General features: G+C 36.5%; 4 protein-coding genes across 4 annotated transcripts in view; 2 read left to right on the top strand and 2 right to left on the bottom strand.

Moving 5' to 3' along the window:
- Window positions 1-3503, top strand: part of Pino (Pinocchio) — a 38251-nt gene extending 34748 nt beyond the window's left edge. The window contains exons 5-6 of the mRNA XM_012373054.2: window positions 26-155; window positions 572-3503. Coding sequence (XP_012228477.1) covers window positions 26-155; window positions 572-682 — 241 coding nt within the window. The 3' untranslated portion in view covers window positions 683-3503. The remainder of the gene's footprint in view (window positions 1-25; window positions 156-571) is intronic.
- A 206-nt stretch (window positions 3504-3709) lies between these two features.
- Window positions 3710-12916, bottom strand: SdhA (succinate dehydrogenase, subunit A (flavoprotein)). The gene is made up of 9 exons (XM_012373043.2): window positions 12775-12916; window positions 9741-10167; window positions 7710-8108; window positions 7243-7411; window positions 7003-7169; window positions 6246-6472; window positions 6018-6162; window positions 5610-5914; window positions 3710-5406 (listed from the first exon to the last, which is right to left on the bottom strand). Exons 1-9 carry the CDS (start codon window positions 12838-12840, stop codon window positions 5320-5322), a joined length of 1992 nt encoding a protein of 663 aa, XP_012228466.1. The 5' UTR covers window positions 12841-12916; the 3' UTR covers window positions 3710-5319.
- On the top strand, window positions 8360-9712 carry LOC137001275 (uncharacterized). Its single transcript, XM_067359908.1, has 4 exons — window positions 8360-8657; window positions 8782-8884; window positions 8953-9174; window positions 9431-9712. Exons 1-4 carry the CDS (start codon window positions 8530-8532, stop codon window positions 9545-9547), a joined length of 570 nt encoding a protein of 189 aa, XP_067216009.1. The 5' UTR covers window positions 8360-8529; the 3' UTR covers window positions 9548-9712.
- On the bottom strand, window positions 12775-19314 carry LOC105675674 (succinate dehydrogenase [ubiquinone] flavoprotein subunit, mitochondrial-like). Its single transcript, XM_067359861.1, has 12 exons — window positions 19131-19314; window positions 18956-19063; window positions 18312-18621; window positions 17864-18150; window positions 17493-17631; window positions 17245-17413; window positions 16662-16857; window positions 16186-16383; window positions 15737-15931; window positions 15225-15368; window positions 14920-15030; window positions 12775-14629 (listed from the first exon to the last, which is right to left on the bottom strand). Exons 1-12 carry the CDS (start codon window positions 19176-19178, stop codon window positions 14543-14545), a joined length of 1992 nt encoding a protein of 663 aa, XP_067215962.1. The 5' UTR covers window positions 19179-19314; the 3' UTR covers window positions 12775-14542.
- Window positions 19315-19438: the final 124 nt, after the last annotated feature.

The raw sequence follows: 19438 nt of genomic DNA, 5'->3' as shown, positions 1-19438 counted from the left end.
ACGGTTTATCCTGTTCTTTGTGCAGATGCGGAGTATCGTGGAGTGAGGAACACGTCTCCCTGGACTGCAGCGAATGCGGTGGCTACTCCTTACAACGGCCGTGCCCGCTCTGCGACGGCCGTTGCCGCACCGTGTGGAAGCGTGACCTCACCATGGTAAATATCCGCTCTGTGACCCCCGAGACCGGATAAATGCCCTCGCCCGATCGGCCTGATATTAACCTTCGCCATTCACCACCCTATTCCTTCTCATTAAATCACTGATTAAATAATTTATTACTTATTATTCCTTATTCGTTATTGATCGTCGCATTGATTGAACCCTTTATTCCTGACATTCGTTTCAATGGATGCCGAATCTTTTATATTTTGATCAAGATTTGAAAGCTAAGAAACCAAATGTTAAAAATAGATCTTTATTTTTTGTTATTAATAAATAAAAAAATGATTAATGACTATTTCTATCTTCCAAGCCTTTAATTGATTTTCATTTAGCGTGTAAAAGAACTTGCAATTTTTATTCCAAGACTTTAGAAAAAAAATCTAAAAAGTCTTGCGCTTCCTCATTGCAGTCTCACGCGAGCGGGAAGGCGAGATGGATCGGCGAGTGTGGGCTGAGTTGCGGACCCTCCTTGGAAGAATCCTTGGTGCCGGCGCTGGAGAAGCTGCGGGCTACCTCGTGAACGGCGCCGGTCCAAGTACCGCCAACCATGCACAAGACTTAAAATCCATCACCATCCATCTAGCGTCACCCACCACCATCGCGCGTGAGACTCAAGAGAGAAAGGAAGAGAGAGAATGTGTGAATGTGGACCGCGGATGAATATGCATTATGTTCCTGAGGAGAGCAGCTGACAAAAGAGAGGAGGCAGGAGGAGCCTGTCACGGGCTCCCGTAACTTCCTGCCCGAAGATGCAAAGCCGGACTCAGCTGGTCTCTTGACATCGGGGACCATCGTCGTCATCGTCGTCGCCCCCGCCGTTCAGGCGGAAGTTACAAAGCTGTGCACGATCGACGTCCAAAGTCTGCGAAGGATTTCTACGATGTACCGAAGGATAACTATATTACGCGATTATAATAGACATTATAGAGAACTGCTTTTGCCGCGAACCGATTTCAATTTATTCTCGGATTTATGCCGATTCAATCTACCGTTTACTTCGATTCCTTCTCTGTTCGGAATTAAGATTTCTCATTGGGAAATATAGTTTTTTTGTCGCTGAGTTAGAACTATTATACGAAGTTAGAAACTACGAGATTGATAATTTTGCGCTTCTGCTAAAAAGAATTGAAGAATCTTATATAGAAATTTCTGCTAAGAAAACATGTCGGTGTATTCGAAGCAAGCTTGATTGTTCCCTTTAGTATATTCTGTCTCGGCGGTTCAAGTAGAGACGTGTAGCATCGACGAAGGGCGACCAGGTATGAATTGTACGCAATACGCTCGGTTTCCGGGTGCATCTCGATTTATCCGGCTCGTATGCAATGTTCGAGATGCGAACTTCGCACGAAGAAAAGTAAGAGTATGAATAGTCTGAGAGTTTACGTAGATACGAACGAAGCATCTTGCTTTTAGCTCTGATTGGAATAACATGCGAAATATGATGAATCGACATCTTGGCAGCTGGAACGACGTGCTTCCAAGATATCGATTTACGCGCTATATGTGTCCGTTGTAAAAGTGAATTAGCTTATAGCAGAATTGAACTTTCCGATGCGACTTCCGCTTCGCGTGCGTTAAACAAGAGGACGTACTGCACTTGAATCGGTCGATTGAAAAAAAATGAACATGAGTCTATCATTTTAAAAAATTAAAATAGCTGACTTACAAAGTCTTACAAAAACGTTACGATATAATGTCCATTTATCTGTTATCTGAAGATAATGTTTTAGAAATGTATAGTCCTTTATTATTCCTGAAATATTTTTAATTTCTACGTCATGACAGTCTCGAAACAATCGATTCATTTGTAGAAAATTCAATTTCCTGATTGTTACGGATATTTTCAATTGTTTTATATCAATAGAAATTCTAAGTCGTCCAAACGCGACGTTAAATCGCGACATCGACGTACTTAATGACGATGGCTTAGATCTTCGGTCGTCCCTACAACAATCCGAAGAGCTGGACTTTCACTTTACTTTTTTACGTAACGAAAGTTACACCTCGGCCTCTACGTCGCGTGAAAGAGCGCGCATCTGCATAACTTAGGATAATTATTAGGCGACAAATAATCGATCGAGCGATCTGAGGCGGGGAGAGCCTATTTACGGGGCTCGTCTTTCGCGCGAGAGCACGACGTATCGATTTTGTAGGTAAAATAATTATTCGGTATCGCTTAATTGTCACAATTGTATCATCGGCGAAGTAATTCCGAGCTTTGCGACTGTATACGATAAAAAAGGAAAATTAGTCGAAGTTTTCGTCTCCTTAGCGGGGCTTTAGTCTTAATGTGACGCGACTTAATCGTCATAGTCCTAAGGATCGATAGGCAATCGGTGTTACGAATCCGAGAAATATATTAATTTCCACAAATAGAACTAGAGAATTTTCAAGCGTTCTTGCACGTTGAAATTGGTACGACGAGAAAAACAAAAAAAACAGTAAATAATACAATTATAACTATCCGTTTCTATCGTAACGGAAACTTATGCGAATTTCCTTGGGTCTATGAAAAGTTTCGAAAGAAACTTGATTGTATTTATAGCGTTTCTCGACAAAGATACGTCTTGCTCGTTTTAAATCGCTTTAAATCCGCTTTCATGGCAAGCTTTCTTGCCACGTTGGTTGGAAGCGAAGCTCGTCCTCGAGTGCGTGTGAAGTCACGCAATTCAATAGTAGATTCGACATAAAAAACATTGCGAGTGCCAAAATTGGAAACGTGAAATTTTTTAGAAAAATCTCTCAGAAAAGCCAAATCAAAGTTACTTTTCTAACAATGCTTTCTGGGCATCCTGATGAATATTTATATATATATTTGATATTTTAGTAATGTGTGAAGAAACATAGAAATTAATTAAAGAATTCTTAAAGACGTTCATTTTTTTTTTTATACATAAGATATGCATGCATTTATAGCTTCTCGTGATGCTCTTACCATATTTAATGCGGTGCTTGCAGGATTTTTTCTGTCAAATCATTTTAGGAAGCATTTACGTCGTGCCAATAACTTTTTCGGATTTTTATCATTGTTTTATAAGAATCCCGTGCCGAAGCCTTTCTTAGCAAAGTGTAGGAACAAAAAGACGAATCGATTTTCCTCGGCAGCGCGTATACCAATACATATATATTGCGAGTGCGAGTACATGTTCATTAAAAACGCATCTTCATTTATTAAATTAAACTGTAATGTGTAAAACTTTTCTGGAGTATTAGCTCGCGGCGAGCTTTAGTTTAATGCTTTAGAAAGTGTCCTCGGTAGTAGTTTTTATTTAATCTGCGAACTTCTTATTTATGACGAATACTGCAACAGTATGGGTTTAATAAATACATATAAAAATTCACCACGACTTGTTAATGCGAACCTCCCACTCCTGTAAATATCCTTGCAAAATGTAGATCAATGGATACTGATAGAAATTTTATACGGGGCTGTCGGTCTTTAATAAATATCTTGTCGTTGCTCTTGTGTCCGCAAGAGACGCGATAGTGCGCTTTGCATGATAAGACGCGACGAGGTTCCTCTAATCAACTGTGTTATGCATTATCGTTTCGTTGAATAAAAAGTGTAACAACACTTTATTGACACTCCTCACGGTTTATGTACATTTCCATGCTAAGCAGCACGCTCACACGACTTTTTACAGATCGAGAGTGAAATAAGTATTTTATTGTATCCGTGTCGTGTTTCTAGTGTTCTAATATTTTACTCAACTCACATTGTACGTAATATCAGTACAACACCAAGGGGACAACATAGAAACAGCTGTAATCGATTAAACAGAAATTCTATGCGATCATGATTGTAGTAATGATTTCAATGATAATTTTAATGCTCAGTAGTTTATTGCACAAATCGTTTGGAGAATAAATTTTTTTTAATGATTACATGTTAATATATATTAATATTAGGTTATAATAAATGTATATCAATAAATATTTAGCTTTTTGTAATTTTACATTTTACAAAAATATAGTTAATACTGTTTCTATGTCGCCGTCTTGCAAGGTAATCTAAGTATTCAGCCGCTACGAAGGTTGTATTACAAATGTATACTGTTATACAATCTTTTAAGGCGCATGTGCTCACAATCGCATTCGCGCGTAAATGATGTTTATGGATATTTCAAATATTCGACCAACTTGATGAAATATTGAATCAATCTTTCGACGATTTCTTTAAGATCCAATTTTTGATTCATAAACCCTTATATCGAAAGAGAAAAAGCAAAATATTTCAAGATAAACCTTTCGATCAATTTTTTTACATCTACGATGGTAAAAATATATAAATCGCTACAATGAACACCAAATCGACATTGAAAATAGCAATCATCAAAGTACAATAATGCATACTATCGCGTGCAACAGTTCGAAGTATCAATGTCCGATACATAAGTGAGAATTTTTGGCAAAAAGTGAATAAAATTAAGTTAACAAACGTACTCCTGCCAGGAGTCTTCAATAAGCTTTTATCAAAACTTACTAAAGATTACTTACTAAAGATTTTGTCATACGTTAATTTATAATTTGTGAGAATAATGCTTTGATCGGATTCTGCAATGATTAAATTGTTATTATTAAGTGCATCATTGCACGCCAGAATACGCATTATATTGTACATTATTGTACATATTGTATTGTAGCTTGAGCGCAATGAGAACGTGTCGTAACCGAATACGTATCACATCACAAGAGAGAGAACTCCCTTCCTCAAAAGATCAATATTTCATATCCGAACTTCTTCTATTACTGCAATTTGTTCTAGTTTCGACTATTACCTCACGCTGAACTGAAAGCACCGAGATCCGCTGGACGAGATCGTGTAAGAACTTTTCCGCGAAGACGAGATGACAATAATCTCAGCACCGGTGTCCTACAAGGACCACTAATCCTGCTCGCAACTCGGCGCAAGCGATGACAAGAATCAACTTTGGTGCACGATGAAGTTCGTGTATATGTGTATGTGTGTGAAATAAATTAATAAATTCGCTGTATAATCATAGTAGAAGTAGTAACGCGAAGATCGTCGTAGCGACGATTTCATTATGTTACCACGATCTAAATTATCAGATTCTGATCGCGCAGAAACAGAAATTCGATGGCGATTGATGAAAATTCTAGGATGATGTAGTTCAATATTTTCGTTTAAAGAATAGCCTAGTAGGAACGAATCGCCGGCGGTACTGTCGCGCATTCCTGCTGATTGAGTGTAACGTCAATTACTGGCCTGTAGTCCAGAGATACCTTAAATGAATAAAATAAGATTAGAAGTTGAAGTAAAAATTAGAAAAAAATTAAAATTATAAATTAATAAAAAAATAATGAAAATCGAATAATCGATGTTAAAAATTATACAAAAAAATAAATTAAAAGGGTGAGAATTTAGAAATAGAGGTAACTTGTAGATAATGCAATACATCTCGATTTATTAACGAAGGAAAAAGTACCTCTCCCGTTCTCAAATTGATTTTTGACAGCGTGTGTTTCCTCCAATGTTGTTCTATCGGTTTCGCCTGCTGGTTGTCGATCGGTTTACTGTAATCGTATTCGTCGATTCTGTCCTTGTAATCTTCGCGAGCGTGCGCGCCGCGACTCTCCTTTCTGTTCTCCGCCCCCACGATGGTCTGCATCGCGTTGACCATAAGATTTTGTAGCTCAAGCGTCTCTATCAGATCGGAATTCCATATTAGAGACCTGTCCGCGACTTTCAGTTCATCGAGCTTCTTGTAAAGGTCGGTCATCTTCCGACAGCCTGAAAAAAAATTTTTCCATGACGTTTCCCATATTATGCAATGCATGTAAATTAGATCGTGCGCAGTCGTGTGTAACGCAAGCTCAGCGTCAGTAATTCTTACCTTCCTGCAAAGTCTCGGCCTCTCTGAAAACCGCTGCGTGCGTTTGCATGGTTTTCTGCATCGTCAGCCGCAAATCCGCGGTGGAAACGGACCCGTTGGCGTTTCTGACCCAGTCTAAATTGGCTACCGTCTCCTCGCCAGCGTTCTAAGCACGCGCGCGAAACGTTTCATAATTAAAATGTAATCTAAATAAAAAGTTTATAGCTTCGGAATAATAATATGACTTACAGGCCTCAAAGAGCCAATCTTTTCGCCAGGCTTGTTTTCCTGGGCGATGGTTTTAGCGCACGCACGTCCGAATACTACTAGATCCAACAAGGAGTTGGCACCCAGTCGATTGGCACCGTGAACGGACGCGCAAGCTGCCTCACCGCACGCGTATAATCCGGGCACCACTTTGTCCTGATTGTTCTCCTTAGTCAACACTTGACCCTTATAGTTTGTTGGTACGCCCCCTGCAATTTGAATGTTACATTTGTAGAGAATTTTGACTTTAACAATCGCAGAAAGCGCAAATGAGTTGTTGCAAGCTCCAAAGAATTTTTATAAGCTGTCTCGCAAACGTATATTAAATCAGCTTTATGTCTTCCTCAGAAATAGTTTCCTGTTAAGAGAAACCGTAATGACTTTAATGTTGACATCATCACGAAGAGTGTCAAGGCTCTCAATGATTGCAACATTCATAACGTCATTGTACAGAATATCAATGTAAAGGTAAACTCATCGCGTGACAATTGCTTTAATCGAGCTTCGCTTATCTCTATAAAAGTGAAATTAAATTAATTTTTTACTAACACAATTATTATAATGTAGAATATAATGTAAAATATATAATCTATGCATAAATATTCCTCAACAATTTCAAAAGATAAAAAATATTAATTAAAACTTATAAAAATCTATGAATAATTGTTGTTGTTCTGAGAACAAGTCTTTAAAAATTTCGATAGCTTTTCAACGTTTTAATTAATTAAAATCCACGCACCCATATTGTAATGGACAGTGGGTATAACGGGAATGGGTTCCCGGGTTACGTCGACACCCGCGAATATCATCGCCGTCTCGGAAATTCCCGGCAGTCGAGCTGCCAGCTGTTCAGGCGGCAGGTGGTGCAGTTGCAAGTAAATGTGATCCTTCTCCGCTCCGACGCCTCTAAGCAAAGAAAGAGATTATATTTACGAATATTTCCATAAATATAAGAGGAACTCACCGACGGATGACTCACCTTCCCTCTCTGATCTCCATTGTCATGGATCTAGACACCACGTCTCGTGACGCCAGGTCCTTCGCTACCGGCGCGTAACGTTCCATGAATCTTTCCCCCTCGCTGTTTATCAGATAACCGCCTTCGCCGCGGCTGCCTTCTGTGATCAGACATCCGGCGCCGTAGATACCTGGACGGAAATAATTTTTATAAATTCATATAGAAACTAAGGAAATACACAATAGATACTTATAGATCTTATGAAATATTCTAAAATAAACGCTTAATCGCGAATATTAAATATGAAATTTACTTCACCACAATGTTCTTTTATTTCAATCTTTAATTTAACTTTTCCACAAACTAAAACAACATGTTTATATATATTTTTGATGTATATTGAAATTATCAAAATATCTATCTCAAAATCTTTGAAAAAATCATTCAAAGATATTTCACTATTACATTAGAAGAATATGATTCTATACCTGTAGGGTGGAATTGTACAAACTCTAGGTCCTGATTAGGCAAATTGGCCCTGGAGACCATGGCAGTGCCGTCTCCGGTGCAGGTATGTGCGGACGTACAGGAAAAGTAAGCACGTCCGTAGCCACCAGTGGCGAGCACAGTGTTTTTAGCGTGGAAGCGATGCAAAGTCCCGTCTTCCAAACAAAGTGCGATTACACCGCGACATTCACCGTCTTCCATCAACAAGTCAAGCGCGAAATATTCGACAAAATAATTGCAATCGTAACTCAGCGACTGGCCGTAGAGTGTGTGCAGCAGAGAGTGGCCAGTTCTGTCGGCTACACAACAGCATCTGTGAGCCTGGCCGCCCTTGCCGAATTTGAGCGACTGACCGCCGAAGGCACGTTGATAGATTTTGCCTGAAAATAAAAATATGAATTAGTTGAATGATCAAATATAAAAATGTATCGAGTAATGCTAAAAATGATAGATTGTGGTAAAGATAGTTTTAATAGTTTTAATATAAATTTAAAATTATTTATTCTCAATATAACATTAACTTTTTGACGAAATACAACTCTTTGGATGGAATTTTAAGAATCTTAAGATTAAAAAAAAATTATTGCAGCATTCAAGTAAAAGAGAAATAGCAATCTTCAGCTACATGGCAACCAAACGATAAGTTTGTTATTGTCACAGTATTTTGAAAAATTCGCGTTTTATTTTCTGACTCGCAGAGACAAATTCTTGCTTCTTGCAATTACTTTTTACCAATGAGTAAGAATGCATAAATAAATATTGGTAGGGCAAGTATTCTTGTTTTAGAATTATTGGAAAATCATGGACGGTAACGATAGAAGAGACGAAAATCATGAAGTAACAAGAGATATAAAAGATGATGAGACTGCAGGTTCTGATAATCAGCATCAACTGATACCGAGATCCAGTCGCAAAGTTCCGCGAACTGAGTGAGAATTTGTACTTATTTTCAGTCATTGGATATATTTAAAAAAAATATATTCTTGTTCTTTTTTTGCATGAATATCTAATTAATTTTTTTGTGCGATAATTGTACAATAAATGTTTGGACAGGGCAGATTACGGGCAATGTGATAAAAAGCCAACCCGCTCGCGATCGCGATCGCGATTACGAAGCAAAAATGCTTTCCTGAACTTTATGCAAGACTTTAGGCAGGTAACGGATTGCAAGAATAACGGGATTAATAAATGTTAATATTGTAAATAAAAACTGTTGATTTGCAGGATAATAATAAAATAAACAGCAAAGATTTGTTTCGGCTTGGAGGACAAAAATGGAGACGAATGTCGTCCACGGAGAAGATGCCCTACGTAAAAGCGGCTAAATTAGCGCAACAACAATCGCAGCAAAATAATAAGAATGGCCAGCAGAATAAGCCTGATGGCAATGACCCTTCGAAAAAAACCGAAAATAAGAAACAAGATGAGAAAAAGAAAGAACGAGAGGTTTTAAATATTAATAAATTTTTATCAAATCTCACACTTTTGAAGCAACACATAAAATTCTTTGAATATTTCTATATATTTTATTAATTAAATTAAATTGAATTATCATTATATTATATTTAATAAGTTACATGTTAATAAATTGTAGAAAAAAGAATTTAAAAAAATGTTTCAAATTTACGTTTCATCAGAGAAATAAATACTTAGGATTTGATAATTTGATAATTTTACAATTAAACTATTCTTCGTGCTTCAGAGAAGAAAGCGTTCCAGAAGCAGAACAGATGATTCCGAGGCGGAATCAGATTCTGCAACATCGGGGGGAACAGTCGCATCCATGACCAGCGAGGATGTTTCAGATTTGAGTTCTTAAATGCAATTCACTACAGCGCAATCAGACCACAAATATGTCAAGAAATGAATACAAACCAATTTACTTTGATAATAAATCTTGAAATTAGTCTTTAAGTGTACTAAAACTTGAATAAAGTCCTATCTTCTATTAAGATTATCAGATTTCTATTCTTTTCAAACGGAAGAAATCTATCTTTGTCTTCTCCACTCACCGTCGCCGGTTCGGCTGAAAGGCATGCCGCAGTTCTCCAACTCGATAACGGCTTTCGGGGCCTCGCGAGTCATGTAATGAATAGCGTCCTGGTCTCCCAGCCAGTCCGAGCCCTTGACGGTGTCGTACATGTGCCATTGCCAATTGTCGTCCTCCATGTTGCCCAAGGCAGCGTTGATGCCACCCTGGGCGGCGACTGTGTGCGACCTTGTCGGGAATAGCTTGGTGATCACTGCGGTTTTGAAGCCTTCGGCCACCAGGCCGTAAGCTGCGCGAAGACCGGCACCACCGGCTCCCACCACCACGGCGTCGTACGTGTGATCCACCAATGGATACTGCTTCGAAATCGCGTCGGAGGTTTTGGCCGCACGGCCATCCGGAGTGTGATGCAACTTGCGGTTGCTGAGAAGCGGCAGCCCCAGTTTGTTCTGTAAACCGGAAGCGAATTAGAAATAAAAGAATTATAAGATTCAACAAGATTCTAGCCAAATATTTGTTAACTCCAACTTATTGGAAAATTTGTAATACAATATTTAAATTTAATTTAATTTTATTAATTAAGGAAGATCAAGATTGCAATATATCAAGTGGAACGAGAGAAGATGATATAATCGTTTAGTTTGCAGTTCTCTTCTTTCACAAAATCGACATGCAACGGCCGTCAATTATTTCCTTTAGAATCTCTGAGAGTAAATGATTGTTAGGTAAGACATCACGTGGAGATACGCTGTTATTTATAATGAGTCACGAATCTGCGATCATGTGTGTATCATTAACTTCATCCGACGTTCTAGTTGCGCGACATGCAGACATCGACAACGAACTTTGTTAGTCAAACTTGATAAATCAAATTTTATATGATTATATAACCATCGTACAAGTGTAACTTTTGTATAAAATTTTCAAAAAAAATTCTCTTTTTAGAATATAATAAATAAAAATATATTGATGCACCAAGTACAAAAATTTGACATTAAATAATTAAATCATGATTAGACACTTGTAATATTAATATTTCAAGGTTGATTTATAAAATAATACAATATAAATTTATAAAATAATATAAATTGAATTGTGTGTGTGTGTGTGTCTCTGCAATATTCTTACATTTTTTTCTATTATCTTTCTTAACAAAGAATGAAGCTGTGTCTACTGCTAATTATCTAATAATTAGTTCCGCCGAGAAAAACATTGATTACGCAATGCATTTCTAATATTTCCATATACGGTGACATGCTCTATTGCTACATATGGAACAATAGAAATGATAAGCCAACGCGAGATAACGTGCAACATGTTTACGAAAAAACGGTAACTCCCTGTAACTCATATCAATGATTAATTTGTATATATTAATACATTAAGATAAGATAAATTTCCCTGTAAAAAAAAAAATCGAAATTTATATTAATTTATATTAATTTATATATATTATATTAATGTATTTCGGTAATTTTGGAACAATTAAATGAAAAGATTTAAAATCTCCACTGTTATCTAAATATTTTTAATTTACAATATTTTATTTTAAATTAAAATTATTTTACTTTTTTCTTTAAAAAAGTTAATAAAGTTAATGAGAAAATTTTTTCCGCGCTTAATTTATTCTGACATATAATTTTCCAAGTTTAAAAAAAGAATACTGTTGTTTAAATACAATTTTTGTCGAAAAATTGTATGTAATCAAACGTTAAAAGCTGTCAGGTATCGTAGAAACACGTTGGTTAAAGCAGCGACAGTAATTCCAGATGCGCAAACTTTCTTATCTTTTTGAGCTCTCATTGCACGACAATAAAAAAATCTTGATAAAAAAGAAATATCTGCGCCACTGGCATCACTTCGATAAAATCCGGAAAATATTCAATGTATTTATGTGTAATAAACATGTTTGTATATTTCTTCTGGTGTAAAATCTCGGCTCAAAAAAACAAATTATGAAAATCTAGAAATAAAGACGTAAAAACAAAAATAGTTATCAGATCACACATATAACGCAAAATATTACAAGTCGTGTTTTCAAGTTTATCGTCAGTTATACAAACACACAATATTATCATCCTTTATCATAATCACTTGTGCGTTATAATTCATACACGTTATAATTCAGTGTAAAATTACTTATTTATTTCACATAAGCCTTCTTTAAACAAAAAATTGAAGCACAATATCAATGTAAAAATTAATATCTCAATAACATCTCTATCATTAAATTATATAGATTGTTCTAAAATTATCGACTGCAAAATGCTGACATCAGCAACCGTTCTCAAGTTGACTGGCAGGTGACGATATCAGTTCAACATTGACGGTAAAGTTTTAATGTTGAGGAAAGCGCTGAAAGAATCTCGACTTGAATATACTACATCGGGCTGTCGCATGCACCGTTAGACGCAAGCAGCCCCCGGTTGGCGTACGTAACCAAACATATGGGAATAGACAAATAAATGAATTTACACTACCCTGCTGCAGAAGCTCTCGGGATAATAGAAAATAAAATGAGAAATTTCCACGAGACAAGGAAATCGAGGGATGTCTCGCACTCGACACGCGGCGCATTTCCGCGCGTATTATTCGTCGGTCGCGCAGACCTTACGTAATTGATCCGCCGCGTCGGCGTCAAGGTGCATGCACCACCACCGGACGGTGGATAAAAAATTACATAACAAGCGAGAAATTTCGCCAGCCAACCGCAGGTAGACTTAACCTCGTGGATCCTGACCTACGCGAATAAAGCATCGAATAGAAATTCCTATAATCGAATATTTTTTTTCTTTTAAGATGGCGCGAGGTCGCGCTGGTAACGCAAGGTTCTAGGCCAGGTGTACCAAAACCGGTCTAATTTCATAGAATTCAGTTCCCAGTGTCGTAGACACGGGGAAAAATGGCATAACGTGATCACCCTTTTTTTATCATCGAGAAAAAACAAAAATCATGGGTCTACAGGGTGGGAAGCTGAACTCGACGAAATCACAATAGCTTCAGTCACGGTTCTAAGTTACGGTTCGTAACATCGCGCACAAGTTCCAGTTTCTCACCAATATCGCTGCTCCGGGCAGACCTCGCGGCAGCAACGACGCCGATAGCTTCAGCATCCCGCTCATCTTACGTCTGTTCTGCTCCCTTTACGCTTTCCGTCAAGATACGCCCCCGCGCACACGCACCCGCGCGACTAACCCCGAGAGTGGCGGCTACAACGTGCTTTCACCTCCTCGATCCACTCAGCTCGGCAGTTCGACACCGACTGAGACGCTAACCGTCGAGAAGTGGCGCGCGCACAGTGCTGCCAACAAGGCGCACGGAAAATTTCTAAAATTTTTTAACCGCACTAAAAATGAAACAGATTCTTTTTTGACATCGGTGAGAGGGAGAAGCGCAAGGCAAAGTGTAAATATAGATATAACATTATAGGGTAAATTGCACTTTCACATATTCTGTTTGTTTTACGTGCACTTTCTTGCACCTTTCTGCAAAGTAAAGGTGAATTAAATTCGTAGGAAGAAAGCAGCGAGCGAGGAAAGTTTCAATAAAATTTACCTTTTCGCAACTGAAGTAAACAGGAAACGATTAGTGCTGACACTGTTTCGTGCTATTTAATGATAATTTGGTGGCAAAGAGACGTGACACAATTAAGACAGGAAAACAGAAGGGATTACTTCACTGTTAGTACTCAAAAAGGTACGTGGGAGTGTTACGATCTTTCTGGCTCTGGGTATCGCATTCTCCACACTGACCTATATTTTTGCTCAACACGTTAAATGTCTGTTTAGCTTTCATTTATAAAGATATTTAATCAAAATATGATTATATTTACATAATGTTAGATGAGCGAGATCCATAACTATAAACAGGCATTATTAATTCGTTGGAATGCGAATTAAAAATACACAAAGTATACTGTTCACTGTGAAGTGAAGTTCACTGATTTACAAACAGACACATATACCATATATATGTGTCTATTTGCAAATTAATAAAGTATACTTTATAATCTGCTAATTTTATTTTATTTTTGAATATATATATATATATATATATACACTCTAAAATAAAATAAAAGTAGCCATATACCACATATATACTCAAGAATAGAATAAAGATTAGCAAGAGTTCTTCAGTGAGATTTATTAAACATTTATCATCGCGGTGTTGTCGTCGCGCTATCAGCAAAGGTGCGATTAAGAATTATCTCTTACGAAACTAAGTTGCAACAACATTGCTAAATCTTTGAAATACATTTTATGTCGCATAAAAAAATCGCATAAAAAATTGCAGTTTCGTCATTGCTTATATAATTTCTCTATCAGTCTTTGAGAAGTGCAAGTTAAAGAAATGTTTTTCAAAAGCTATCTTCTACAATGCGACACTATTTTTTATTAACCTTCCTCATTGAAAGTTTCTAATTAACATAAGCCAAACGTATATTAATTATTCTCACCAATGAGTCATCATTCACATCTGTCGCGTGTAAAGTCATCAAGAAATTTAAGATGCTCATATATCAAGATAGCTAATTGATATAGCAATATTAACGGATTGATAATAAATTTGATTAAATTTAAGAACAATTGTACTTACTGAGTAGATAGTTGAGAATTAATACATAATATCTGGGAAGAAATTTTTGATGAATTCCGCGGCAATTTTTTCCGTTGTCTGATGTTTTATGTTGAATATGAAATTAACAATAGCCGACTGGTTATCGTTTCATTTGGTTTCGTAACGCAATAACCGACGCGATTTTTAATCACGTCGTTTCCGTTACATTTCAGTTACAAGGATACTCGCAATTAATCATTTATCGAATCAATATGCGCGAACTGCAGGCGGCACGTGTTGAGCTTCGCTTTCATCTAGTGTCGTATCGATAACAGGTCGATAAGAGATGCATATCTATAAACAAAGTGTTTTAAACATTTTAATAATTCATGATAGTCAATACATAGGCGTAATATTAGATACAGTCTCAATCAAAAATACACCACTAAAAGATAAATAATACTAATATATGTAATACTTTTTAGATCTTTATATCTTTAAATAATCGTCTTTTACTATTTATGTTAATTTAATGCGAAAAATTCGTATATTCAATTTATGAACTGTGAATGGCTTGTTAAAGATGCTTAATTTATTTTCGAAAGAAAATCAATTCAGTTTAATCTAGAAGCAATTTTACTAACCAACCCATCATCCTGAGCCCACGTAAGTGTATGCTTACGCCAATGTTCCGTGTAAGGTCGTTTCTTTTGTCCCTCGAGCGGTTTTGTGTAATCATACTCGTCGATTCTATCCTAGAAACGAAACAAAGTGCAATAATTAATATTAATGATGTATCGATTTAATTCAATTAAAAGCCGATAAATTAGACGTACTAAAAAATTTAAAAAAAAAAACTGGAACTATAATAGTGGTATGATATATTTTTTATTTAAACTGTTATTATTTATAAACTTAAAATATTTAAAATTTTTCGAACTTAATTTACCTTGAAGTCTTCTCTGGCGTGGGAACCTCTTGACTCCTTTCGATTTTCGGCCCCGTACACAGTATGCATGCAACAGAGCATCATATTTTGTAATTCCAAGGCCTCGACGAGCTCTGTGTTCCAAATGAGGGATTGATCTTGTACCTAAAAAAGAACGTTCGAAAGCGATCCAGATGTGTGTCTGGATACACATGAAATATCCCGCATATATCATCGTCTTATGCAACATTTCCCTCGGCTACACTTGGTAGCGTAATAGCGAGGCAATTATTTCGCGCGGCATATCAAATTATTATTAATTACATTGCTCAGCCGATTATAAATCACAATAATTTTTAAATAAGTAACGTTGACGAGACTTCTTACTTGAGTTTAAATAGCAAAGTACATATAGCAGTTTAAGTTTTTTTATTAAAGTTATTTGCTATTAAATAAACTTATTTATATTAGTTTATTTATTCATATTTCGATATTTGTTACTTAATAATTCTCAAGTGCAGTAATCAACTTACACATAAGTCTGGTAGGTCACAAGTGTAGAGACGAGTTATCTCCCTGCATCCGCGTTGCAGAATGTCGCAAGTCCTGAATACCGAGCAATACTTGTGCATTGTGCGTTGCATTTCTTCGCGTAGCTCGGCCACAGGAACGCAACCTTTCGCATAACGAGTCGCATCAAAACGACAAATCGACTGCTCGCTAATGTCCTGCATTCAAATCGCTCTATTAAGTGAACATTTGCATACTTACGAAACGGGAATCTTTTTCGAATACCAATTTGCGCGTACAAATTCTTGTTCCTTTATTTCAATCAAAAAAAAAAATTTAATTAAAAAAGTATTTTTGAATACCTTCAATAAATAAAAATAAATTAAAACAAATCCTATTAAATTTACGATTGACTTCCGATCAAGAAATATGAATAAAGAATATTTCTGGGGATTTCCGTATAATTTCTTACTGGCGACAGATCTTCGTGACGTTCACCAGGTCTGGTAATGCAGTCGATTTGATCGGCGATGGCTTTGCCGAAGACCACAATTTCCAGGAGACTATTAGCACCCAAACGATTAGCACCGTGAACCGACGCACATGCGGTCTCGCCGGCTGCCCAGAGACCTTCAATCGGTCTGTCATCCTCATTTTCTCGTGTTAACACCTGACAACGTGTTATTTACGTTGACAACATATTATCGAAATTCAACTGCAGCGACAAGTAATCGCTTGCAGCATCTCTGTTATTCCAATAGATTTACATATATTCGAAGGATCCGTATATTTGACATATGATATAATATTTAAAACAATCTGTGAAATGCTAATAAAAATATTGATTTTACCGCAAACTATTGAAATATTAATAAAAAAAATTACTTAGCTCTTGTACTGATTAAAGGTAATTATAACAACGATGACTTATTCTGCCGCGTTTCTCACTTGCGCTCGCCAATTTGTGGGTATACCACCCATATTGTAATGCATCGTGGGTATCACGGGGATAGGTTGCTTAGTCACGTCCACTCCGGCGAATACCCAGGCAAGATGCGAGATTCCGGGTAGCCTCTCGCGTATCAGTTCGACCGGCAGGTGATTCAATTGCAAATAGATGTGATCTTTATTCTCCCCGACGCCTCTGCAAAAAATCACGCTGATGTATTTTTCCTGATAAAGCGCTAACACGCGCGCGAGATTTACATAATAATGTGCAGCTTTACATAATTTTGCGTAACTTGACAGTTCATGCCGATAAAAAGTAATGTGATACTTCAGCAAAGATTTGTAGCACTTTATGCATTTATAGAGAGATCTATTTATTTAATTCAATTAATTCAACTTTTTAGAATTTTTATATACATAAGAAACTCCGCGTATATATTTCTTTTTTAAATTAATTTTGTGGAAATTTTAAATGTGATATTTAAGGTATCCCTCAAGTTTCCTATTTGTTTTCAACTCTTATTAATTACATTAATGCGAATTAGCAAGAATGGAAAATTAAATTATAAAAAATTGCTCCCACCTTCCCTCCAATATTTCGATGGTCATTGCTCTCGACACGACATCGCGCGAAGCTAGATCCTTGGCTTTGGGCGCGTACTTATCCATAAAGAATTCTCCTTTGGAGTTGACGAGCCTGCCACCTTCTCCTCTGCTTCCTTCAGTTATTAATATACCACTGCCGTAAATACCTATATCAACAAAAAATCGTTTAAGAATTAATTAGGAAGATAATAAAAAAGAAAGAGTAATCGGTAGACTTAAGGATACCAGTCGGATGAAATTGAATAAATTCCATGTCCTGAAGCGGCAATCCCGCTCGACAGGCGATTGCCATGCCATCGCCGGTGCAGGCATGAGCCGCGGTGCAAGAAAAGTAACATCTTCCGGCACCGCCTGTTGCCATCATCTGCAAGATATCGATATTAATTCACATTGATAAATTATTAAAAATAATCAAATCGTATCAACAAAAAGGGAACAAAATATAAATTTGTATTTATATAAGTGATTCTTAAAAACTAAATATTATGATTGTTTATTAAACACAATCAAAATTAGAAGATGCAAAAAATTTACTAAAAAAAAAAAAAGAAACTTGTTATTTTATTTTCGAGCAACTATGAAGCAAATTTCTTTACTGTATGATGGGCTCGGAATCGATGCAGAAGACCGGTTTCTAATTCATATGCCAGGATTCCCTTGCAGCATCGGCCGTGCATGAGCAGATCGAGAGCGAAATATTCGACGAAATAGTGCACATCGTAGCGAAGACTTTGTCCATAAAGAGTATGAAGCACTGCGTGGCCGGTTCGATCAGCGACGGCGCAAGTTCGACGAGCTTGTCCGCCCTTGCCAAATTTCAAGGACTGACCGCCGAAAGCTCGCTGATAGATCTTACCGTTTTCCGTACGACTGAAAGGGCAACCTACGAGTTTAACGATTTTATTATTTAACATTACAAGTATTTTATCAAATTACTCATCGATATGCATATTATTTGAAGTAATTCGAAATTAAAATTATGAAATTCTTGTTCAGTTTCATGAAATAATTATACGAATGTTTGCCTTTTATTGTTGCTCTTACCATAATTTTCAAGCTCGTAAATCGCTCGAGGCGCTTCTCTCGTGAGAAAATGTATAGCGTCCTGATCACCCAGCCAATCGGATCCTTTCACAGTGTCATACATGTGATAGAGCCAATTGTCGTCTTTTTCGTCGGTGATAGCAGCATTTATACCACCCTGGGCTGCCACGGTGTGCGACCTGGTCGGAAAGAGCTTTGATATCACTGCCACTCGATATCCTTTTTTACCGAGACCAAAAGCCGCTCTTAATCCTGCGCCTCCCGCTCCCACTATTACTACGTCATAGCAGTGATCTATCAGAGGATAATTCTGCAAATCAATAACGTAGACAATTTAGCAACTTGTTAAAATAAATTAATTGAATGTGTTTCAAAGTATCTCAAGTTACATTAAAATGATTAATTAAAGAAGACTTTGATAGAAATTTAAAAAAAATTTGAAGGATCAAACATTGGTGTTTCTGAATATAAATTTATGTATTTTAAAAGAATGGAAATAATAATAGATAAAGCTATTTTTTAAAAGACAAGTTAGGTGTGAATAAAAATTATAGAGAAAGTTGCGAGGTTAGCTTCTACATTTTTTTTCAATTGACAAAGTATGTAAATTTTTACTATATATTTTCAGCGAAATGTACTCTTACACTGATACCGGTATCCACGCCACACTTTGCTTTTTCTCCTGGGCTAACGTTTACGTGAAAACTTCGTGAATTTCTGATTATCGTTGCGCAGGATTGTCTCATAAATGTCTGGGGAAAGTTAATTATAAATTTCAAATTAAAAAAAAAAATTGATTTAATATGAATAAAGTCTTACAAGTGTTCCACATTTTTGTATTAGCTGACTGACTGATCGATGCAACATCTTTGTAAAATATTCGCTAGGTTCGAATACTCTTGAACAACTGTCATAATCGATAAAGCTCCTTTAGTTTTTGCATGCTCATTTGTCAAATAGTAAAACAAATGAGTAAAAGTTAAATACCTGTACAAGATCTTAAGCAAATGTCGTATTTGTAAAATTATTATTTTTATATGCACAGATCTCGTTTTAAACGGCATTAAAATAAAAAAATTTTAATTCTATCATATTAAAGTACATGTGTCATAATTGAATTCTTTCGA

This window comes from Linepithema humile, chromosome 7, assembly GCF_040581485.1.
Source record: "Linepithema humile isolate Giens D197 chromosome 7, Lhum_UNIL_v1.0, whole genome shotgun sequence".
In the NCBI taxonomy this organism is placed as follows: domain Eukaryota; kingdom Metazoa; phylum Arthropoda; class Insecta; order Hymenoptera; family Formicidae; genus Linepithema; species Linepithema humile.
Note: the sequence above shows the minus strand (reverse complement) of the source record. Positions and strands in the feature narration are given on the sequence as shown.